We start from the raw sequence: 15,415 nt of genomic DNA on the forward strand, positions 1-15,415 counted from the left end.
CACAATATCTGTGCTGAACATGATGTCAAAACAATGTAAACTTATCGGCCTGCACATGTTCCATATCCCTCCACACTTTGCATTTTCCTTCCCCATCTGAAAGCCTCTTCAATGCCATTGTATCATATCTGCCTCCATCACCAACGCTGCCAGCTTGTTCCAGACACCCACCACTCTCTGAGCAAAAAAAAACATGAACCACACATCCCCTTGACTCTCTTGCCCCTCTTATCTTAAAGCTATGCCCTCTAGTCCTGGACATTGTTGAACTTGGAGGCTGCAGAAGGCAAGGGGGATAATCTCCTTGCTCTGGTTTGGGGTGAAAGTGGGTGAGACCAGAAATGAATGAAGTCGACGTCCACACCGGCCAACATGCCCCAGCTACACGTCCCACCTGCCCGCATTTGGTCCATATCCCTCCAAACTTCCATGGAACCTGTCCAAATGTTTCTTAATGTTAACGTTTATTGTTCTCGTGAACAATTAGACAATAGGTGCTGGAGGAGGCCATTCGGCCCCTTCGAGCCAGCACCGCCATTCAATGTGATCACGCTAGGCTTGTATTCACTGGAGTTTAGAAGGATGAGGGGCATCTTATAGAAACATATAAAATTATAACAAGACTGGACAAGCTAGATGCAGGAAAAATGTTCCCAATGTTATGTGAGTCCAGAACCAGGGGCCGCAGTCTGAGAATAAAGGGGAGGTCATTTAAGACTGAGGTGAGAAAAAACTTTTTGCACCCAGAGAGTTGTGAATTTATGGAATTCCCTGCCACAGAGGGCAGTGGAGGCCAAGTCACTGGATGGATTTAAGAGAGAGTTAGAGCTCTAGGGGCTAGTGGAGTCAAGGGATTATGGGGAGAAGGCAGGCACGGGTTATTGATAGGGGACGATCAGCCATGATCACAATGAATGGCGGTGCTGGCTCGAAGGGCCGAATGGCCTCCTCCTGCACCTATTTTCTATGTTTCATGGCTGATCATCCCCAATCAGTATCGTGCTATTTCATCGACAGTGGCTGACGTTGAACTCAGTTTCACTGGTGTGTATTCATTCAGCAGCTTTGCCGCGCTGGGGAGGCAGGGAGGGAGGGAGGGAGGGTGTCGGCCAACGAGGGGTGGGGTGGGGAAGGGAGGTGCACGCCTCGCCTGTCCTTCTCCACTGCGACCCAACCCATCTCCAGCTTCACCCTCCGGCCCCCGCCTCTCCCACCGCCCACAGGCCGAGTGACGGACGTGGCAACTGGGCATTTATAGCGGGACTGAGCGGGGCCGGGGAACCTGCGCTGCGGCGGTGGAGAGGCAGCGAGTGAGAGCGGGCGCTGGTCCCCGCCGCACGATGTTCACCTTGGTCCTGCTGCTCGGGGGACTCTTGCAAGCGACGGCCGCTTACAGACTCGACTTTGAGAAGCCGCAGGGACTGGCCCGGGGCAGAGTGGAGGTAGGACCGCTGCAGAGAGTGGCACCAGGGGATGGGACAGTGGTGGGGAGGGTCGCTGGAGATGGTGGGACCAGGGATGGATTACTGGAGATAGTAGTGGAGTAGGGATGGGTTATTGGAGATAATAGTGGACCAGGGTTGGGTTACTGGAGATAGTGAGACTAGGGATCGGACGGTCGATGGAGATAGTGGACCAGGGTTGGGTTATTGGAGATAATAGTGGACCAGGGTTGAGTTATTGGAGATAGTGAGACTAGGGGTGGGTTATTGGAGATAGTGAGACTAGGGGTGGGTTACTGGAGTGTTCAAGAAGGAGCTGCAGATGCTGGATTATCGAAGGTAGACAAAATTGCTGGAGAAACTCAGCGGGTGCAGCAGCATCTATGGAGCGAAGGAAATAGGCAACGTTTCGTGCCGAAACGTTGCCTATTTCCTTCGCTCCATAGGGGGGTTGCACGTAAGGTCACTGGGTCATAGGGCTTGACGCACGGAGCCGCTCAGTCCATCTGGAGGACATCCATCCGTAACTTCCGGTATATGTTATTAATGCAAGAAACGCGTACTTTCCTACCTGTTAAAAAACGCCAAAATGTTGAATTTTTGCGCTGAAAAAAATTGTGGACGTCGGGGTAAGTGTGAGAGACATGTACCCAACTTCAGAATTCCAAAAGTGAAGCGAAATGAAGAGAAGCGAGAGCTGAAGGGACAACAGCAGCTAAAGTGCTTGGTGAACATTGGCTGTGCAGATATCGGAATTGAAAATATTGGGAATGATCGCGTTTGCTCACTGCATTTCATCAACAGTAAGGCTTTATTTGTGTTTTTTCTTGATTCCTTTGGTATCTAAAAAGTCTCAGGTGAAAAATCTGGCTGTAAATTTTGCTTCAGATGCGTTTTCATTTTGTATGTAAAAACCCACTTGAGAACCATGGGCGATTTAAAATTTTTACCGTCAGATTTATCACTTCTGAAACTTTATAGATGCCAAAGGAATCAAGAAGAAATACAAATAATGCGTTAGTTGATGAAATGCAGTGAGCAAACGGCCAATGTTCGCCAAGCACTCTGTCTGTTGTTGTCCCTTCAGCTCTCGCTTCTATCTACCGTCATTTCTCCTCAGTTTTGGAATTCTGAAGTAGGCTAAATGTCTCACACGCTTATCCCGATTTCCATAATTATTTACAGCGCAAAAATTGACAATTTCAACGGGTTTTAACGGGCCCGCTACGCTGGAAACAATGGTAAGTGCCTACCTGCAGTTCATCGCGTGTACTCCACTTGGAGTAGCGTAGCAACAGTACGGGTCATGGGTCGTGACCCGACTGCCGTGAAACCTCCCTATAGATGCTGCCGCACCCGCTGAGTTTCTCCAGCAATTTTGGCTACCATGGGTTACTGGAGATAGTAGGACCAGGCTTGGGTCGCTGAAGACCATGGGACTAGGGACGGGACAGTGTGGATGTGTTAGAAATATAGAAACATAGAAAAATAGGTGCAGAAATAAACCATTTGGCCCTTCGAGCCAGCACCGCCATTCAATATGATCATGGCCGATCATTCTAAAATCAGTACCCCCGTTCCTGCTTTCTCCCCATATCCCTTTGATTCCTTTTGGATCTAACTCTCTCTTGAAAACATCCAGTGAGTTGGCCTCCTGGAGCTAGCGAGACCAGGAGCGGGATGGAGGAGGAGGAGGAGGAGGAAGTGACACTGCAGATGGTGGCATCAAGGGACTGGGCAGTGGGTCGTAAGGAACTGCAGATGCTGGTTTACACCGAAGATAGACATAAAGTGCCGGAGTAACTCAGTGGGCCAGGCAGCATCTCTGGAGTTAAAAGGATGGATGGTGTTTCGGGTTGGGACCCTTCTTCAGTTTGAAGAACTATCTATGGGACAGTGGAGGGGAGGAGGGGGGGGGGGGGGTCACTGTAGATAGTTGGTCCAGGGGTTGAGGCAGAGTGGAGCCACAGGTCGTCCCACGATGGCTCTGCTTTCAGCTTCTAGGCTTCTCACGTGTAAACTCTGTGACCTTTTTCTCTTCCCTTGTGCAGAGTTGTGGAGGGTGACAGTTGACTGTCCTGACGGAGGTAAGCGATCTCGCTCAGTCACTCTTCCGTGACAAAACGCCCAATCTTTCCTTGACAATGAGAGTTGAACTTGGGGCGTGTAGGAAGGAACTGCAGATGCTGGTTGATACCAAAACTAGGTCACAGGGCGCTGAAGTAAGTCAGCGGGCCAGGCAGCATCTCTGGAGAGAAAGGATGGGTGGATGTTTAGGTTCGGGACCCTTCTTCAGACTGGCGGGTTTTTTGTGTCCATCTTTGATATGCAGGATTAGGAGAGATGCAACGAGACCTGGGTGTCATGGCACACCAGTCATTGAAAGTAGGCATGCAGGTGCAGCAGGCAGTGAAGAATGCAGTTGTGGTCCACATCAGACAGGCGGTAGTTTTTTTCTGGAGACACAAGCAACTGCAGGCGCTGGAATCTTGAGCAAAATACAAAGTGCTGGAGGAACACAGAGTCAGTGGAGGGAACCTTCTTCGATCCTGAAAGGTCGTCTGTCCATTCCCTCCACAGATGCTGCCCGACCCGCTGAGTGTCTCCGGCACTTTGTATTTTGTCTTGTTTCCCTGATTTTGTGTACATGTGACACAGCGGTAGAGTTGACACATGTGACTTACAGCGCCAGAGACCCTGGTTCAATCCTAACTGCGGTGTTTGTCTGTACGGAGTTTGCACGTTATCCCCGTGACCTGCGTGGGTTTTCTCCAGTATAGATGGGACATGTTGACTGGTGTGGGCAAGTTGGGCCCAAGGGCCTGTTTCCACACGGTCAAAATCTATGATTCTATAATATTCACGTATAATACACAAGGAAAAGGTGCCCTGGGAACAAAGAGTTAACCACTAGAGGGCAGGGTACAGATGGAGACAGACAACCCACACACACTGAGGCGCTCAGACTTCTCAGACAAGTAACTGACCCTAGGTACACAAAAATGCTGGAGAAACTCAGCGGGCGCAGCAGCATCTATGGAGCGAAGGAAATAGGTAACGTTTTGGGCCGAAACCCTTCTTCAGACCCTATCCGATTGCTGAAGGAATAGGTGACCCATTCAGCTTTAGAGATACAGCACGGAAACAGGCCCTTCGGCCCATCGAGACCGGCCAGCTCATACGCACTAGGCACGCACAAAGCCAATTAGCCTGGAGTGTGGGAGGAAACCGGGGCACCCGGAGAAAACGCACGCGGTCATGGGGAGAACGTGCAAACTCCGTACAGACAGCACCCGTCGTCAGGAGCGAACCCAGGTCTCTGGCGCTGTGAGGCAGCAGCTCGACCAGCTGCATCACTGTGCCGTCCAATTCTGCAATTCTGAGTAAGTGCAGCTTTAAATCGCCGCACTTAATATATTATATTGTGTCTGTTCATGAGATTGTCCTGAACTTTGTGCCTCTTCCAATGTCTGAGTAAATTGCAGTAGTTTTCATATTCATCTCAGATTTGGCCATTCGCCTTTAATCAAGCGTTGCGCCTGTTTGCCTTCTGGCCTCTGCCTGTGGCATGAATGCCGTTCCGATGCATTCCTTGTGTCCTAATTTCAACTTGATGCTGTGACACGCGCCACTCCCTCTATCTATAAATGTGTTTCTTTCCGTCTGAATTCTTGTCAACCTTCGTCACCCACGTTGTGCTTTGTCTGCCCTTTGCAGACCAGCGTAGCACATCCTACTTTGTGGCAATAGAAAGATAAAGTTCTTCTGAACGGCCACAATCGAGCTCAATCCTTGCCCTCACGACGATAACAGGTTCTCCCACTTTCCACGATCGGAAGACACAAGGTTTTTCATTTGAGACCATGCCTTGCAATTGTGACTTGGACTCAACGAAGGAGATGCCATCATTGCTGTCCACATTGTTGTACCCAAGTTCCGTCCCAAAATGTCACCTATCATTTTACTCCAAGGATGCTGCCTGACCCGTTGTGTTACTCCAGCACTTTGTGGTATAAATCAGCATCTGCAGTTCTTTGTTTCTACACACTGTCTACATGCATGTAGGTCCCTTCACCCAACACAACATTCTAGTCATTTCTAGTGCCGTTGATGGTCACAACAATATTAAGCATCTTTCAAATATGAACTCCACAGAAGAAGGGTCCCGACCTGAAACGTCACCAATCCTTGTTCTCCAGAAATGCTGCTGTCTGAAGAAGGGTCTCTACCCGAAATGTCACCCAATCCTTCTCTCCAGAGGTGCTGCCTGGCCCCACTGAGTTACTGCAGCTTTTTTGTGTCTATCTTCGGTTGAAACCAGCATCTGCAGTTCCTTCCTACACATGCTGCCTGACCCGCTGAGTTACGCCAGCACTTTGTGTCCTTTTGTGTAAACCAGCATCTACTGTATTAAAGAGCTTGGTCTCAACATACCCGCTGGCAAGGTCATGAATGAATGGACCTCATAAAGTATGGTACAGAAACATGCCACAGTTACTGTGGGTTGACTAGTTCTTTAACTCAACAATGAAGATACTGATCACTTCTTAGCAGCTAGTTCCAAATTTGTAACTTCAAGCTTAGGCTCCGTATTTCAGCATAGGCACAAAAAGCTGGAGTAACTTGGCGGGTCAGGCAGTATCTCTGGAGAACAGTGCCCTCCATAATTTTTGGGACAAAGACCCATCATTTATTTATTTGCCTCTGGGCTCCACAATTTGAGATTTGTAATAGAAAAAAAATTACATGTGGTTAAAGTGCACATCATTGTCCGATTTTATTAAAGGGTATTTTTTATATATTTTGGTTTCACCATGTAGAGATTACAGCTGTGTTTATACATAGTCCCCCCATTTCAGGGCACCATGATGTTTGGGACACAGAAATGTCATGCAATTATTGCATGCAAAGGATATGCAACAACATTTAGCAAATTTGCAGATGACACAAAACTTGGTGGCAGTGTGAACTGTGAGGAGGATGCAATGTGAACGCAGGGTGACTTGGACAGGTTGGGGGAGTGGGCAGATGCATGGCAGATGAAGTTTAATGTGGATATATGTGAGGTTATGCACTTTGGTAACAAAAACAGGAAGGCAGATTATTATCTAAATAGTGTCAAGTTGGGAAAAGGGGAAGTACAACGGGATCTGGGGCTCCTTGTTCATCAGTCTATGAAAGTAAGCATGCAGGCCTTTATAACAAGAGGAGTCGAGTATAGGAACAAAGAGGTCCTTCTGCAGTTGTACAGGGCCATAGTGAGACCACACCTGGAGTATTGTGTGCAGTTTTGGTCTCCTAATTTGAGGAAAGACATTCTTGCTATTGAGGGAGTGCAGCGTAGGTTTACAAGGTTAATTCCCGGGATGGCGGGACTGTCATATGCTGGGAGAATGGAGCGGCTGGGCTTGTACACTCTGGAGTTTAGAAGGATGAGAGGGCATCTTATTGAAACATATAAGATTGTTAAGGGTTTGGACACGCTAGAGGCAGGAAACATGTTCCCGATGTTGGGGGAGTCCAGAACCAGGGGCCACAGTTTAAGAATAAGGGGTAAGCCATTTAGAACGGAGATGAGGAAACATTTTTTCTCACAGAGAGTTGTGAGTCTGTGGGATTCTCTGCTTCAGATGGCGGTGGAGGCCGGTTCTCTGGATACTTTCAAGAGAGAGCTAGATAGGGCTCTTAAAGATAGCGGAGTCAGGGGATATGGGGAGAAGGCAGGAACGGGGTACTGATTGGGGATGATCAGCCATGATCACATTGAATGGCGGTGCTGGCTCGAAGGGCCAAATGGCCTACTCCTGCACCTATTGTCTATTGTCTAAAATACTGAACATGACTACTTTCATTTACATGACATTGCTGTGTCCCAAACATTATGGTGCCCTGAAATGGGGGGACTGTGTATAAACACTGCTGTCATTTCCACATGGTGAAACCAAAATGTATAAAAATGGCCTTTATTAAAATCTGACAATGTGCACTTTAACCACATGTGATTTTTTAAATTTTTAATTACAAATCTCAAATTGTGGATTACAGTGGAAAATAAATAAATAGTGGGACTTTGTCCCAAACATTATGGGGGGCACTGTAAGTGACGTTTCGGGTCGGGACCCTTCTCTGGACTGATTGTGTGGGGTGGGGGACTGTAAGCAGGAAATGAACGGGGTCCCCAGGCAGGGAGGTTCCGCGATGAGCCAAATTGTTGGCTAGGAATGGTGTGATCCCAATAGGGATGCGTCATTGCGAATGGTGGAACTGGTTCTGCTGACATTTAGTGAAGGAAGAGGGTGGGGGGTGGGGAGGGAGGCAACAAGCAAGATGTGGAAGGAGAGGGATGTGTGTAGAAGTTAGTCACGTAAAATTATAGAATTCAACATTCATTCTGCTGGGTTGTAAATCTACCCAAGCAGAATATGAGGTGCTATTTCTCCAACGTAAACCAGAATCTGCAGTTTCCTTTTTATCCCATTTTCAGCAGCCTCATAGTCTAACTGTGTATCAGACACGCAGCAAGAAGCTGGTGTATGAACAGGAACAGTGGTCTTTTTCCACACCTTCCTTTCTCCATCAATATCAATGATCTATCTCCTGTAACCGCCATTGACCGCATCCGAGGAGATATCCACGTTGTACAAACTGGCATCCAATACCATTTTTCTCCAAAATATATGTTTTATTTAAGAAACTTGCAAATATAAAATACTGTCATATGTAATACTGAGCGCTCTCCCAGATTGTATCCAACCAGCTGTGAACCCCGTGGGTTTTCTCCGGGTGCTCCGGTTTCCTCCCATTCCAAAGCCGTGCAGGTTTGCAGGTTTAAATGGCTGCTGTAAATTGACCCTGGTGTATGGGATAGAACTAGTGTGAACGGGTGATCATTGGTTGGCGTGGACTCGGTGGGCCGAAGGGCCTGTTCCCAAGCTGTATCTATCTCTAAACTAAACCAAGCTGAACTGCTCTGTAAATTGCAATAACGTATTATAGAAAGTTCCAGAAGTCACCTCATCGAACTTTAGGAACATTTTGTTAATATCTGAGGAGGGGAGAATCAAATGAGAGAGAATTCCATTTTTCTGTCAGAAATGTATTTGTGCAAAAGATGCTTCTTGTTGTGAAAACATGATTTAATTTTGTGGAAACTAATTGAGTTCTGTTTAATTTTGCTTTTCCCGTTCACAGGTGAAAGCTTTCGTTCAGGAAGACTTGCCGCTTTAGTATCCTTTTGAGACACTAGCAATGCCTATGAGGCCTGCAGTAGAACGTTTAGTCCATTAGATAAAGAGGTGCTGTTTATCATGCCAGCCACATAGTGTAATAAGACCATAAGTTCATAAGTTCTAGGAGCAGAATTTGGCCATCAGGTCCACTCCGCCATTCAATCATGGCTGATCCATCTTTCCCTCTCAAACCCAATTCTCCCACACTAGCCCCATAACCCCTGACACCCGCACTAATCAAGAATCTGTCAATCTCCGCCTTAAAAATATCCATTGGCTTGCCCTCCACCCTCTGACTAAAGAAATTCCTCCACATCTCCTTTCTAAAGGTCGGTCCTTAAGACATAGGAGCAGAAGTGGGACATTCAGCCCATCGATGTCTGCTCAATCATGCCTGATCTATTTTCCCCTCTCAACCCCATCCTGAGCTTGCCTGTTGTTTAACCCTGGCAGAAGACATGGGCAGTGACTGTGGAATTGGAACATTGAACATCAAACGGTACAGCACAAGAACAGGCCCTTCTGCCCACAATGTCCGTGCCGAACAAGGTGCCAACAACAACTCATCTGCCTGCACCTAATCCACATCCCTCCATTCCGTCCATGTGCCTATCCAAACGTCTCTGAAACGCCACTATCATCTCTCCACTCCACTACCACCCATGGTCGCATGATCCAGGCACTCACCAATCCTCATGCCACTAATTGTATATTTTCCCATTGAGGGGGAAGTTCCCGTTTGGTTGCAGGGAAGGGTGGGTGAGCGGGGAGGGTTCTCACGGACCCAGCCGAGATGAAAGGATGCAACGAAACCTATGGTCGGATGGAGGTCCCACTGATGGCTGGTCAGTCTGCGGTCACCCATTTTCTCGGAGATGGCGATCTGTGGGTGGCAATGTGAGGAGGGGTGGTGGGGCTTGTCCAGAAATAGATCGGGTAGATGCACAGAGTCTCTTGCCCAGAGTAGGTGAACCAAGGACCAGAGGACATAGGTTCAAGGTGAAGGGGAGAAGATTCAATAGGAATCTAAGGGGTAACTTTTTTACACAAAGGGTGGTGGGTGTATGGAACGAGCTGCCAGAGGAGGTAGTTGAGGCTGGGACTATCCCAACATTTGAGAAACAGTTAGACAGGTACATGGATAGGACATGTTTGGAGGAATATGGACCAAATGCGGGCAGGTGGGACTAGTATAGCTGGGACATGTTGGCCGGAGTGTGCAAGTTGGGCCGAAGGGCCTGTTTCCACACTGTATCACTCTATGACTTTATGACTAAATTGGCCCTTTGCAAAACCCAGCTCCAGTATCTGTGTGTACGATCGTTCAAATTTTCCTGACCTCCTGCTAAAGTCACAACCTGGTGTTGAAGTACGTCCCGGGAGCAAAGCCCGAGCTCCTTCTGCTGAACTACAACCTTGAAGAACTCGATGTAAGATTTTATTAAATTTGACATTGCTGTGATTTTTCATTTTGTGATATTGGTGCAGAAAAAAATTGTTTGCCAAAACTTGTATCTCGGTTACTGGCAAAGCATTAAATGCAAGGTAAGGTTTCTTCCTTACTTTGTCCAATAATATGGCAGGAATCTATAATATGCTAGGGCAGCAGGGGGCGCAGCGGTAGAGTTGCTGCCTCACAGCGCCAGAGTAACCAGGTTCGATCCTGACTACGGGCGCTTGTCTTTACGGAGTTTGCGCGATCTCTCTGTGACTGTGTGGGTTTCCTCCGGGTGCTCCGGTTTCCTCCCACACTCAAGGTTTGCAGGTGAGTTGACCTGTAAATTGTCCCTAGTGTGTAGGATACAACCAGTATATGGGTGCCACTGGTCGGCATGGACTAGGTGGTCTGAAGGGCCAGTCTCCATGCTGTATCTTTAGAACTAAACTAAACTCATAGAATCACTGACCCCATTAATCCCACTATTCCCAAATTGTGCATTGGTGGAGTGGAAATATGCTGGCAGGAAGTGGGACAATGTGCCGATTATTGAGACGGGAATGTGGGATTGGGGAGGGGCCTTGGGGGAAAAAAATGCTAGGAATAGGGAAGGCAAAAAATTCCTGAGTTTAAGAAACATTAAGACAGGTACATGGATAGCATTGGTTAAGGGTGATATGGGCCAAATGCGGGCAGGTGGGACTAGTGTAGATGGGGCATGTTGGTCGGCATGGGCAAGATGGGCCGAAGGGCCTGTATCCACACTGTGACTCTATGGGAAGTGAAACATTGGGAAATGTAATTCACGGATAGCCACGTAGAAGATAATAGGTGCAGGAGTAGGCCATTCGGCCCTTCGAGCCAGCACCGCCATTCACTGTGATCATGGCTGATCATCCATCATCCAAGCGCAATAAAGAATTCTCGAGACAGGTAGCATCTCTGGAGATAAGGAATAGGTGATGTTTCGGGTTGAGACCCTTCTTCAGAACTGAGTGTCGGGGGGGAGCTGGAAACGAGAGGTGTGAAGGGGCACAAATAACAAATTAATGAAAGGTCTGCAAGAGGACAAATCAAAGGCAGCAACAATGATCAAAGGAAAGGTGGAGCCCACAATGGTCCATTGTTGGCTGTGGGGAAGGTGATAGCAAGTGATACAAACAATGAAACTCGGCAGGACGACAGTGAAACCAGTACGTCGACCAGGGTGGGGGAGGGATGGAGAGAGAGAGAGGGTGCAAGGGTAACTTGAAGTTAGAGAAGTCAATATTCATTCAGCTGGGTCGTAATGAAGTACATTTGTTTTTGCAACACCATGCCAGCGTTCTACGCAGTTTGGGGGAATAGCAACGGCTAAATACAAACTAAAGCCCAGATTCTGTGAGAGAGGGAAACGAGATACGATAGAACATGTAGGATGTGAAAAGAACAGATCAAAGCAGACGATGATCTAGGAAACGCACACCTTACATGTTCTCTGTACCCTTCCATATCTCGTTTCCCTCTCCCCTGACTCAGTCTGAAGAAGGGGCTCGACCTGAAATGTCACCCATTCCTTCTCTCCACAGATGCTACCTGACCTGCTGAGTTACTCCAACATTTTGTGTCTATCCTCGGTGTCAACCAGCGTCTGCAGTTCCCTCCTCCCCAGGTTCTGTGACCTGCCCATAAAACGCCATTATAGGAGAAAAAAATACCTCGAGGCTTGTGCTATGTCCTGTGTCTTCTCAATAAGACGAATTATTCTCAAATATCCTTAAATTCAAGAATCAAGAGTGTTTTATGGACATATGACCCAGATTGAACAATGAAATTCTTACTTGCAGCAGCACAACAGAATATGTAAACATAGAACACTGTAAACAATATAATAAACGAGAAAAAAAAGTTCAGTGTGTTCAGTATATACACACACACACACACACACACACACACAATCACACATACACACACACACACACACACACACACACACACACACACACACACACATATACACAATCACACATACACACACACACACACACACACACACACACACAATCACACATACATACATACACACACACAATCACACATACATACACACACACACACACAATCACACATACATACACACACACACACACACAATCACACATACACACACACACACACACAATCACACATACATACACATAAAACACAAACAGGCAATAATAGTGCAATAATAACAATAATAGTCAGTAGTTCAGAGCTTATTGGAGGTTCTTTCTCTGCGAGTAGTGTAGTAACTCAGCGGGTCAGGCAGCATCACTGGAGAGAAGGATTCAGGTCGAGACATCTTCTTCAGATTGTGTCTCTGTGCAGAGGGTGTCTATGTATAAATGCGCTCCCATTCCTCGCATTCACTCTTGTTCTTGTCTCCACAGCGAGTTAACCTTATGCCTTTGACCAGGAAGGAAATCAACGAGTTGCTGCTGAAACTGGGGTTCTACAAGAAGCAGAGTCCCGATGCCCCAGTGCCACCTGAGTTTTACTACGCGCCACTATCGGGCAAGCCCACTGCCCACACTGCGGCCAAACCCCTTCCTGAAGATGTGACCGAGAAACAGGAAGATTCTGACGATTCTGACGAGTTGAAGGAAGATCTATAGACAAATGTTGAAATGTTATTGCTTTGCCTCCTAAACAGAGGGCAGGTACAAGTGGATTGTAAACCTAATGGCTCCTGCTTTGTTTTATGGCTTCAGTTTCCTTATGATCCCATTTTCCATCCATCTATCTGCAATCAACACCTTATTTATTTTTAACTCCCTGTAAATCTGATGGGTCCACTTGTGACAAAAAAAATAGACAGGGTTTTTGTGTGGTTGAGTCTTGAGGCAAATTGAATGAAGTCTTCAATTAACCTTTGGGTGGCGCTGTGGTGCAACGGTAGAGTTACTGCCTTATGGTGCCAGAGACCTGGGTTCGATCCTGACTACGGGTGCTCTCTGTACAGAGTTTGTACGTTCTCCCTGTGACCACGTGGGTTTTCTCCAGGTGCTCTGGTTTCCACCCACACTCCAAAGACGTACAGGTTTGTTGGTTAATTAGCTTCAGTAAGTTGTTGTAAAATTGTCCCTAATGACAATTGCTTTCAAGAGAGAGCTAGATAGGGCTCTTAAAAATAGCGGAGTCAGGGGATATGGGGAGAAGACAGGAACGGGGTACTGATTGGGGATGATCAGCCATGATCACATTGAATGGCGGTGCTGGCTCGAAGGGCCAAATGGCCTACTCCTGCACCTATTGTCTATTATTGTGTGTGTGTAGGTTAATATACAAGGTGATCGCTGGCCAGCACGGTCTCAGTGGGCCGAAGGGCCTGCTTCCGCGCTGTATCTCTACATTCCAGTGTGAACGGGTGATCGCTGGTCGGCATGGAGCCGAAGGGCCTGTTTCCACGTTGTGTTTCTCAACTAAAACAAAAACTAACGGGCATGTGGCATATTTTAAATCTTGGTCTGCAAACCTCCAGGTGCGGATGGTGCTTTGAGTCAGTTGACGTTCACAGAATGATCACAAGCAGCAGAACAACCGATTAGTTATTGCAAAGAGTGATCCTTGGACTAGACCCACGATCTGTGGTTTACAATCTAAATACCTCACAATGCCTCAGTCTGCTGGCTAAATGTACAAACCCTCAAGCCTTGTACACTAGCGAGGTGCCAGCTTCTGCCAGATGTGCACAGAGTCAGTCAGCAATATGTTCATTAGACGTAGGAGCAGAATTAGGCCAATCGGCCCATTGAGTCTTCTCTGTCATCCAATCATGGCTGATCTATTTTCCCTTCTCAACCCCACTCCTCTGCCTTCTCCCTGTAACCTTTGACAGTCTTACTAATCGAGAATCTAGCAATTTCCGCTTTGAAAAATGCCCAACGACTTGGCCTCCACCGGGTCAGCACGGTGGCGCAGCTGTAGAGTTGCTGCCTTACAGTGCCAGAGTCCTGGGTTCGATCCTGAGTACGGGTGCTTGTCTGTACGGAGTTTGCACGTTCTCTCCGTGACCTGCGTGGGTTTTCTCCGGGTGCTCCAGTTTTTTCCTCCCATACTCCAAAGACGTTTTGGTCTGTAAGTTAACCAGCTTGGTATAATTGTAAATTGTCCTTAGTGTGTGCGGGGATCGCTGGTCGGCGCGGACTCGGTGATACAGTGTTTCCACATCTCTAAACTAAACCAAACACCGCCATCTGTGGCACTGAATTCCAGATTCATCGCCCTCTGGCTATTGAAAGTTCTCGCTATCTCCATTCTAAATGTACATCAGTAACCTTGTTAATATGTGTAATTAATTGTTGCTGAGATGTTATCAAGGATAATGTATAAACCATGGAGTCAACTGGCCCCTGGTTCTGCAAATGAGATTCCCCTCTACGATATCTAGCAGCAAAAGCAGAATATGTCTGAAATACTCACGATGTCAGGTCAGGTCAACAGTGCAGGGAGAGAAATTTAATTATATTTCAGTTCAACAATCTTTTAAATGACCTGCTGAGTATTTCAAGCGTTTTCTGTTGATTTCGGATTTCAAGCAGGCGTGGTATTTTGCTTTTTGATCCTTGTCAATTTTTATTTCGTACTCTGCAATACTTTGAAGTTCCAGAAATGTTGCATTTTATTCCACAATCCACTCTGCACCTGCCCCGTGTAAGTCACAACCGCCAGGTATCTCAGGCTGGGTGTGTGCTGTTTGTGTGTGAGTGCCTCCAGTCCTCCAGAGAAATGAATGAAGTTCTCGGCTGAAAAGGCAACCATGCTGAGAACGGAGGTGAAGTGTTCCTGGGGACTAAAGGCATCCTGTACAACGGCCGCATCCCTCCATGGGTACTGTCTCTGCCTGGTTTACAATAAAATTCAATGATTCCCAACACAAACTGTCTCTTCCTTCTGGTGTGGGTGGATGCCTGAATCATTGGTCAGTCGCCGTGTGAATATTTGAAGGGAGGCAGCATTAAGGGCCTGTCCCACGAGCATGCGACCTGCATGCGGCAAGCGCGACCAAACCGGAAGCGGGGGCCGTGCGGAGGTCGAGTGAGTGACGTGAAGTTCGAGCAAAGTTCGCGCGTGACATACGGCGTCGAGACGCTGCGCACGCCCGTCGAGGCGGTGCATACGGTGTCGAGGCGGCTGCGCATGCCCGTCGAGGCGGTGCATACGGTGTCGAGGCGGCTGCAGGCCGGCAGGCCGTTACCGCGCGGAATTTTTGAACACGGTCAGTTTTTCGTAGCCCCGCGTGATGTCGGGGCCAGCTCCACACAACTCCATCCGGCTCCGGCGAT

At 47.6% G+C, this 15,415-nt stretch overlaps 1 protein-coding gene across 1 annotated transcript; it reads left to right on the plus strand.

Moving 5' to 3' along the window:
• The first annotated feature begins 1,180 nt into the window (after positions 1-1,180).
• On the plus strand, positions 1,181-15,010 carry selenom (selenoprotein M). The gene is made up of 4 exons (XM_033043695.1): positions 1,181-1,442; positions 8,634-8,668; positions 10,023-10,101; positions 12,521-15,010. Exons 1-4 carry the CDS (start codon positions 1,341-1,343, stop codon positions 12,743-12,745), a joined length of 441 nt encoding a protein of 146 aa, XP_032899586.1. The 5' UTR covers positions 1,181-1,340; the 3' UTR covers positions 12,746-15,010.
• The last annotated feature ends 405 nt before the right edge of the window (positions 15,011-15,415 follow it).

The sequence above is a fragment of the Amblyraja radiata genome, chromosome 25 (assembly GCF_010909765.2).
Source record: "Amblyraja radiata isolate CabotCenter1 chromosome 25, sAmbRad1.1.pri, whole genome shotgun sequence".
In the NCBI taxonomy this organism is placed as follows: domain Eukaryota; kingdom Metazoa; phylum Chordata; class Chondrichthyes; order Rajiformes; family Rajidae; genus Amblyraja; species Amblyraja radiata.